Source organism: Schistocerca piceifrons, chromosome 9 (genome assembly GCF_021461385.2).
Source record: "Schistocerca piceifrons isolate TAMUIC-IGC-003096 chromosome 9, iqSchPice1.1, whole genome shotgun sequence".
NCBI classification, from domain to species: Eukaryota; Metazoa; Arthropoda; class Insecta; order Orthoptera; family Acrididae; genus Schistocerca; species Schistocerca piceifrons.
The window spans coordinates 221493053-221503277 of NC_060146.1; the positions used below are offsets into that span (position 1 = coordinate 221493053).

General features: G+C 42.6%; 1 protein-coding gene across 1 annotated transcript in view; it reads left to right on the forward strand.

Annotated features, from left to right (window-relative positions):
- LOC124716882 (myb-like protein X) overlaps positions 1-262 on the forward strand; it is a 71703-nt gene extending 71441 nt beyond the window's left edge. Inside the window, exon 5 of the mRNA XM_047243435.1 lies at positions 130-262. Within this exon, the coding sequence (XP_047099391.1) occupies positions 130-262 (133 nt within the window). The remainder of the gene's footprint in view (positions 1-129) is intronic.
- The last annotated feature ends 9963 nt before the right edge of the window (positions 263-10225 follow it).

Sequence of the window (10225 nt, forward strand, 5' to 3'; positions counted from 1 at the left end):
TTTAAACAGTTCTAAGTTCTGGGGGACTTATGACCACAGCAGTTGAGTCCCATAGTGCTCAGAGCCATTTGAACACAATCACAAGTAGAGCAGCCATTTTATGGTAATTTATGTGGAAATATGTTGCAGAAAAAATTACTGCGACATGCATTACCCGCAAGAGCTGGAGGAGAAGGAAGTGCACGCCCAGTGCCACGTGAGCAACCACGTGTACAATATTGTGGCACCTGCAGAACGTCGGAGGGCACTGTTGCTGACGTGAAACAAAAGGTAATGTTGGTAACGGTGGTCTTGCGTTCTCATTCTTAAAAGGTTGCTCTGATTCAGAAGGGACGTTTAACAAGTAATGCAACATATTGTTTTCTTCGCCAGTTTCGGTTGAAAAAATGCGGAATTTGTTGTGGGACATGGTGTAATATTGCCGCTTCAGTCTCTGTAGTCCCACGGAGTTCCGATATGTGGCGACGCTGTACGTGGCCTTCAAAATGTCGTCTGTAACGGTGTGTTCCAAGTAGAGCCGTCGTTGAGTCACTTTTGGCGGAAAAGTACAGGCGTTTGTAGAATGTGGGAGCAGACCCGACAGTGAACAAAAGTGCATTGAGTCGTTGGGCAAGGCGTCTGTCATCGTGGCAGCAAGGTCGCGCCCACCTGTTTCATGTCCGGCGTGCCGCCCGGCCGCACACGGCTGCGACTCCTGCAGCGTTGGAACGTGCGGACACACTCACTCCAAGTGATCGGCGCATCTCAAACAACCAACTCTGCTGGGATTCCCATAGCTGTGTGCCGTTGGGTTCCTCGCCGCCAAACGGGAGACCATGAAGACCAACGAAGAGCCATCTGTGGGGAATTGCTTCCGTGTTACGAGGCTGATCTATCTGTCGAACATCGTCACAGGCAATGGAACATGAGTTCATAACTTCCAACTGGAAACAAAACGGAAATCCATCGAGTTTTACGCACCATCTCTCTTCTGGAAAAAAGAAAAAAAAACGCACATTCAAAGTCGCATCCTGAGCCGGTAAATCAATGCCGACGGTCTTCTGGGAGTCTGAAAAGGCTATTGTTTTCAATGGACTGTTCCGACGACGATCAGAAGCATACAGGACCTCTCACAAACGTGGTGTAAGACCGTCGCATTGAATCGAGACTATGTTAGAAAACTGGAATTTGAAGCCAAAAGAGTTGGGAGTAATAAGGTCTATCCAAATCCTCTATACAACTAATCTGCATTAAGGAAAAAAGTGTCACATTACCCGTGATTATGGTGCACTAGGCTAAGCCTCTTATTCTAATTTAATGAACTGGAGCTTCAATTAACTGCAACATTTAAAAGATAGTGAGGGAACATATGGCTCGTGGAGTATGATGATGTCTGGAACAATACACGACAATTACGTTACAGTTCCTGAGAATGGGTAACATAACAAAGTCAAAGTCAACGTCAACCTAGTCGCAAAGGTTCATCTACATTTACAGAAAAAACTGAAGAAGATCAAGATTTCAGACCACGTTAAATTTAATAAGAAATGAATCGCTAACAAGGACTGCAGTACTGCGTTACATGCATCTGCTTAGTTTTGTCACTAAGTAAAAAGATAATTCTAATCTCCTGAAGAAGAGCACAAGGTGCCTCAAACCGGTGACGAAATAAAATTTGTTTTATGCAAATTGTTACCGAGTTTTTCAACAAGTATACTTACAGATTCTGAATATTCATGAAATACATTTATTCTGTTTTTGAGTCAAATTTTGAAGATGTTTTAATGATTGCGTCGCTTTGCGCTGCTGAACTGAAATTTAATTAACTGTGCAGTTTATTTTCATTGTGGGAAACCTAATTGCGAGAATAGCAAGCTATTTATTGTTTGGAAGTTAAGAGCTCTGAGCTATTTGCAACTTTTAGATCATGCAGGGCAGAACCTTAACCAAACAGTCATATTTAAATTACTTTGGTCCATCTATCTAACAAACATTGCTTGGGGCAGAACTTCAGTTTCATTGCAGTCCTATTATTTAATTAGAGAGTTCAACCTAATAAACTTTTGCGCCTGACTATGGGGATTTATATCGAGGCTCCATACGATGGGAGTTCCAACCCGAGTCAAGGATTTTAGTAGTTTCAGAAGCCCTTAGAATCGGGAGTCTGAGCAGATTGACAGTTATAATTTCGTTCTCTAACCACCTCCAGTTAGGCAGAACATCATCAGCTGCAGGAGAACGGGGAGCATAACGTATGTGATACTTTTCAAAGGACCACACACATCTGTAACACTGGACACCTAACCTGCTGAACAATCCGTTTTGTCTGTTGCCTATCTGATGGCTTTCAGGTTCAACAAAATCCGATTTTCAATATTCCAAATAATTATTGACCGACTTGAACATTTAAAATGCTATCATAATCTGCCGAGTAAGGGGTAACCTTTGATCACGGTCTAACACTGTAAGACAAGTTTACAGTTAGAAACTATGAGTGTATAGAGGCAGCGTAACTCGCAGCGCGCATATCACCCAGAATACATTCATTCAGAATTTGAGGATTAGAGCAGATACCTGGAACAAACTTAGCACGTAATTTCAAACCTTTGTAAAAGTTTTTCGCGCTGATTCCTCCACAATCCCCCCAAACGATGAAAGGTAAAAAGAGTCCGTCACTTGGAACATTTTCTCTGTTCGAGCAATGCAGCTTCAGCATCAGACACCACCTTTTAACTTGTTACATCTTTACTTCTAACTCTATTCACGTTTTGCTCATTGTGTCCACATATTCCACTAGGTGTATCCCCAGTTTATATCATGGTACGAAACACAGTTTAGGAGGTACAACGTCTTAAACACAGTGATGCGTGAAAAACTAGCTTCTGCTTAAAACGGCGCGCAAATTACCCAGACTATCCTCGCCCAGTGTTTGATAATGAGACCACTTAGTGACTTCCAAAAAACTTTAAACGTACTGCCATACCTTTTCTAAAAGTTTTTCCTCGCTCACAAGCATTTAACACATGATCTCATTCGTAACATAATCTGAAATATGAAGTTGTTTTATGGATGGGAATTCGATTCGTTACAGAATCTTGTGTTGGGGGAGGTACTTGCGTATAACTATTTCTACACATTGCGACGTAATATAAAGTGGGCGGCAGAGGGCATTTTAGCATGGCACGAACGGTCACACGTTCGTGTGAGCTGTGCGAGAGAGTAACGGAGGTCCTGAAAAAATTAAACTGGCAGACGCTGGTGGATAGACGCAAACTAACACGCGAAATCCTACTTATGAAGTTTGAGGAGCCTTTACGAATCACGAATCTAAGAATATACTACAACCCCCATATACCGCTACCATAGAGGCTTCTAAGAAAAGATTACAGTAAATATAGTCCACAAAGAGGTATTTAAGCACACATTCCTTCCTGCGCTCCATACGTAAGTGGAACGGGAAAAAACCCTGAGAAATGGTACATTCGGAATTACCCTCTGCCATGTACTCCAAAAAATGGCTCAAATGGCTCTGAGCACTATGGGACTTAACATCTGAGGTCATCAGTCCCCTAGAACTTAGAACTACTTAAATCTAAGGACATCACAGACATCCATGCCCGAGGCAGGATTCGAACCTGCGTCCGTAGCGGTCGCGCGGTTCCAGACTGAAGCGCCTAGAACCGCTCGGCCACACCAGGCGGCCTCTGCCATGTACTTCACACTGAGTTGCAGAGTATGGCTGTTGCTTTTGCAGGCGTCACGTTGGTCGCCAGTTTCGTGATAGACCTTTTTTCGTATTATTAGTTTCAATGATAGCCGCTCTCCGAGAAGCCAAGGTTAAACCAACAATGATCGAAATTGTATGGCTGGGAACTGGTTATATAGAGGAAAAGTGACTAGAAGGAAAACCTATACATTAAATCAAGGTAATACTCTATCATTTCGTGTTTTGAATGAGAAAAAGACGTTAAGCAATTGCATGTGAATGTCTCTCAGCACTCGGTCTGATTTAAACCAAGTTGTGTGTTAGTTTTTAGAAATGCGTCCCCAGATGCAGTGATGTGTTGTGATGCGTACATTTATTGAGCTTGGCGTGGTCTGTCTGCTCAAGAAGGTCAGACCAGTTCCACTTAGCTCTCACTGTCCTAATCCACATCGGAAATGTGTCACGTCCCTCAGAGTCGATGCACCGCCGAGGACCGTCAATTGTCGAAGACGAATGGAGGGAAAGTTCCATGATGGGAGACGCTGATACATCTAATGAATCTAATCGGAACATCATGGGCTGTGGACATGAAACTACATTATTTCATTGGTGCTCCAATTAAACGAAAGAATTTTATCTGTAGAGTTACGGTGTTCTTCAGAGTGTCTTTCATCGGAGAGGACTCGACGGGTCCGACAGATAAGTACTGTACCACTCACGTGTGTAGTCCACATTGTGTCCACTGTTGTGATCATCTTGGGAAACGAGTTTTTGTCCAGTCCGTGCCATCGGTCACAAATAGTGTGCTATGCTCCCACAGGTGGAACCCTTTCATACGCTGTTCAAGAATTTTATTTACAGTTTATCTGCGATTTGCTTCTGTCGCCACAGACTGCTGTATTTCAGCTCAGCGTCTAAAAACCTCTCACTAGTTATCTTCCATCCCTTTCCTGGTGCCCTTACAAAGTCTGAGAGTGAGGTCGTAATAAAACTGGCTATGATGAGACAAATGTACTAACCGACCTTCGATCATATCTAATATCCCATTCCCAAGTTGAAGACTCAAATCCCAGTAATCTATTACCATATAGGTATACGAAAAGTGTAAACGTCAACATATATATAAACAATGTAATTAAGGTGATGATTATGGATCTCAAAAAAGTTAATCAGTGATAATTATTTGTACTTTATTTTTGAAATGTGTGTTTCACACAAAATCAAATAGGGGTAATGCAGGAGTAGGTTTAATAATGAATAGCAAAATATGAATGCGGGTAAGCTACTACGAACAGCATAGTGAACGCATTATTGTGGCCAAGATAGATACGAAGCCCACACCTACTACAGTAGTACAAGTTTATATGCCAACTAGCTCTGCAGATGACGAAGAAATTGAAGAAATGTATGATGAAATAAAAGAAATTATTCAGATAGTGAAGGGAGATGAAAATTTAATAGTCATCGGTGACTGGAATTCGTCAGTAGGAAAAGTGAGAGAAGGAAACGTAGTAGGCGAATATGGATTGGGGGTAAGAAACGAAAGAGGAAGCCGCCTGGTAGAATTTTGCACAGAGCACAACCTAATCATAGCTAACACTTGGTTCAAGAATCATAAAAGAAGATTGTATACATGCAAGAAGCCTGGAGATACTGACAGGTTTCAGATAGATTATATAATGGTAAGACAGAGATTTAGGAACCAGGTTTTAAATTGTAAGACATTTCCAGGGGCAGATGTGGACTCTGACCACAATCTGCTGGTTATGAAATGTAGATTAAAACTGAAGAAACTGCAAAACGGTGGGAATTTAAGGAGATGAGACCTGGATAAACTGACTAAACCAAAGGTTGTACAGACTTTCAGGGAGAGCATAAGCGAATAATTGACAAGAATGGGGGAAAGAAATACAGTAGAAGAAGAATGGGTAGCTCTGAGGGATGAAGTGGTGAAGGCAGCAGAGGATCAAGTGGATAAAAAGACGAGTGCTAGTAGAAGTCCTTGGGTAACAGAAAAAATATTTAATTTAATTGATGAAAAGAGAAAATATAAAAATGCAGTAAACGAAGCAGGCGAAAAGGAATACAAACGTCCCAAAAATGAGATCGACTGGAAGTGCAAAATGGCTAAGCAGGAATGGCTAGAGGAAAAATGTAAGCATGTAGAGGCTTATCTCAAGAGGGGTAAGATAGATACTGCCTACAGGAAAATTAAAGAGACCTTTGAAGAAAAGAGAGCAACTTGTATGAATATCAAGAGCTCAGATGGAAACCCAGTTCTAAGCAAAGAAGGGAAAGCAGAAAGGTGGAATGAGTATATAGAGGGTCTATACAAGGGCGATGTTCTTGAGGACAATATTATGGAAATGGAAGAGGAGGTAGATGAAGATGAAATGGGAGATGTGATGCTGCGTGAAGAGTTTGAAAGAGCACTGAAAGACCTAAGTCGAAACAAGGCCCCGGGGGTAGACAACATTCCATTAGAACTACTGACAGCCTTGGGAGAGCCATTCCTGACAAAACTCTACCATCTGGTGAGCGAGATGTATGAGACAGGCGAAATACCCTCAGACTTCAAGAAGAATATAATAATTCCAATACCAAAGAAAGCAGGTGTTGACAGATGTGAAAATTAAAATGTAGACTTTCACGGCTGGAAATATCATGTCCATTATAATTATCCGGGCTGTTATGCCGTGGTCGGTTGATGAATTCTGTGGTGATTCCCAACGTTTCGTGTCCGACTGCGGGGGACATCTTCAAGGGGGTCCGTAGCTCGATGGAAGGTCCGACACAACCACTGGCTCGCTACTGACTGAGTAGCTGAGTAGCGAGCCAGTGGGTGTGTTGGACCTTCCATCGAGCTACGGACCCCCTTGAAGATGTCTCCCGCAGTCGGACACGAAACGTTGGGAATCGACACAGAATTCATCATCCGACCACGGCATAACAGCCCGGATAATTATAATGGACAAGATGTGAAAATTACCGAACTATCAGTTTAATAAGTCATGGCTGCAAAATACTAACACGAATTCTTTACAGACGAATGGAAAAAACTAGTAAAAGCCGACCTCGGGGAAGATCAGTTCGGATTCCGTAGAAATATTGGAACACGTGAGGCAATACTGACCCTACGACTTATCTCAGAAGCTAGATTAAGGAAAGGCAAACCTACGTTCCTAGCATTTGTAGACTTAGAGAAAGCTTTTGACAATGTTGACTGGAATACTCTCTTTCAAATTCTCAAGATGGCAGGCGTAGAACACAGGGAGCGAAAAGCTATTTACAATTTGTACAGAAACCAGATGGCAGTTATAAGAGTCGAGGGGCATGAAAGGGAAGCAGCGGTTGGGAAGGGAGTGAGACAGGGTTGTAGCCACTTTCCGATGTTGCTCAATCTGTATATTGAGGAAGCAGTAAAGGAAACAAAAGAAAAATTTAGAGTAGGTATTAAAATCCATGGAGAAGAAATAAAAACTTTGAGGTTCGCCGATGACATTGTAATTCTGTCAGAGACAGCAAAGGACTTGGAAGAGCAATTGAACGGAATGGATAGTGTCTTGAAAGGAGGATGTAAGATGAACATCAACAAAAGCAAAGCAAGGATAATGAAATGTAGTCGAATTAAGTCGGGTGATGCTGAGGGAATTAGATTAGGAAATGAGACATTTAAAGTAGTAAAGGAGTTTTGCTATTTGGGGAGCAAAATAACTAATGATTGTCGAAGTAGAGAGGATATAAAATGTAGACTGGCAATGGCAAGGAACATTGAGTATAGGTTTGTCAGGAAGTAGTTCCTTAAAGTATTTATTTGGAGTGTAGCCATGTATGGAAGTGAATCATGGACGATAAATAGTTTGGACAAGAAGAGAATAGAAGGTTTCGAAATGTGGTGCTACAGAAGATTGCTGAAGATTAGATGGGTAGATCACATAACTAATGAGGAGGTATTGAGTAGGATTGGGCAGAAGAGAAGTTTGTGGCACAATTTGACTAGAAGAAGGGATCGATTGGTAGGACATGTTTTGAGGCATCAAGGGATCACCAGTTTAGTATTGGAGGGCAGCGTGGAGGGTAAAAATCGTAGAGGGAGACCAAGAGATGAATACACTAAGCAGATTCAGAAGGATGTAGGTTGCAGTAGGTACTGGGAGATGAAGAAGCTTGCACAGGATACAGTAGCATGGAGAGCTGCATCAAACCAGTCTCAGGACTGAAGACCACAACAACAAAATGTTTCAATGATGATTTTACACAAATGCTTGTAGATCACTATATCTTTGTCTTCGGTCAGTTAGTAGTACGAGTTTAATTTACGGGGATGGAATACAAGTTATACGTGTTGTTTTAGGATAGTGATTGATGTTGATTTATATTGTGGAGTGAAACGACTGAAAATGTGTGTGTTCAACACCAGAAAGTTCAGTAGTATTCATATTATTGTTTCACAAAATAAGCCAAACATCCTTTAGACCAGTATAATATGTTAATTTTAGAATGGACTACCAACCTACAACTTACAACAAAGAAGAGGAATAGAAGGCGAGTGTTATGAAAACTGTTTATTCCAATTCTGCCGTTGCTTCCACTCTCTGCAGTGTGTCACTATCTCAGCGTGCCAAGTGCTGTGAAAATGTGACCAGCCGCCAAAATTATTGACTTACTTCAAAATTAATACATCAACTTTGGGCTATAAGACGGTGGTGACGGTCAGAAGGTAGACCACCAAAACGTTCGATATTAGCGTAAATTAGCTGTTTTCAGGGTTAACAGACTGTTGGCATACAACATGAGAAGTACTCCCTACTGGTGGGACAGTGTATGTGAGAAGGAGATGGGACATGCATATATAAATAATTATAGTCTTTTGGGTACAGACCAGACTCTGTTGGCCACAGACCGGACTAAAACCTTCATGTATCAGGACCATGCTCCTCAGATGCAGATCTCTAGTTCACAGATGAGGTATTCGTAGAAGTACATAGAGTCCACTACCGAACTTGTACCGTGTAACAACTTCGCTGTTGGCACTAATGCCTAGCCAGAGATTTTGCAACACAGAAGCAAATGGCAGTGTGTCGCGCGATAAATATTTACGAACGGGATTACATAAGCGAATCAGCGGAGTGTACTGCTCTGGTACACCTCAACATATATTTTGTTCCACGAGCTTCCGTGCTCTGTTAGTGCATGAAACTTATTATTAATTTTTTTTGTTTTTGCAATCCTTACACACCTGCCGCAATTTACCCAGTTTATTGTGCTTAGTAACTGCCGTACACTCTAAATAATGGAAAGCTCAGACGTAAAGTAATTTTCACACGTAATGAAGAGCCACAAATGGAGAAAGCATAGCAGGCGCGGCGTTTCGTGGTGGCACAGCCAGCGCTGCGTAACTCGCTGTTAGCGGCCTTTCTGCTCTGTAGTACTGTACACTGTGGCGGTGGCACGCTTTCCGTGTGTAACCAGGAGTTAACGCGGGCGCCTGCCCCTGTCGCAGCGACTCGCCCGCACAGCAATACCTGCAGCCCGCCACCGCGAATGATGAGCGGATGCTGAGACAACCAAGTGTGGTAGCGCAGCGGCCGACCAGTTGTATGCACTACACATTTTCACGAGACTTTTTATTATGTATTAATGTAGATGTAGGTTTCTTTCGCAACTGCAAATAACTGTGTTCTTTTTGAAGTAGCTTGTCAGAATACGTGAAGCCTGTGAACATACACCTGAGTATCTGGTTACCAGCTGCAAATGCGACTGAGAGCATCCCATCGCTTCTCGGAAAAGAGTTCGCGCTTATTGCCCTCGGGAGTTCTCAACAGTATAAAAAACTTTTCTACTGACGACGATATATATACATTTGATTGTTCTTGGCTGTAGGATGCCTATGCAATGATTACTGTGATCGTGTTGAGTTACCATCAGAGTTATTTCGACGAGCACAGGAGACGCTAGCGGGCAGAACTTGAGAGGGGAGATCTGCAGGAGTCTGGACCACACCAGAACGGGCGTTGCAACAGTGAAGGCGAACTCGATGAAGCTGGCCTTAACACGTAAATACGACAACACATGTAGTTGCGACGACCACGATATGTTACTTCTCCTCATCTGTCCGAACTACTCCAGTAAACGCGCCCTCGGCGAACTCTGGGAGGCTAGAAAGGAAACACTGGATGTAGCTGTAAGGGAACAATTATACTTGACAACAACGTTTAATAATATTAAATTTTTTCGCTGGCCTCTCTGGCCGAGCGGTTCTAGGCCCTTCAGTCCGGAACCACTCTGCTGCTGCTACTGTCGCAGGTTCGAATCCTGCCTCGGGCATGGATGTGCACGATGTTCTCAGGTTAGTTACGTTTAAGTGGTTCTAACAAGGGAACATCCCCATCGCACCCCCCTCAGATTTAGTTATAAGTTGGCACAGTGGATAGGCCTTGAAAAGCTGAACACAGATCAATCGAGAAAACAGGAAGAAGGTGTGTGGAACTATGAAAAAATAAGCAAAATATACAAACTGGGTCGTCCATGAGTAAGACA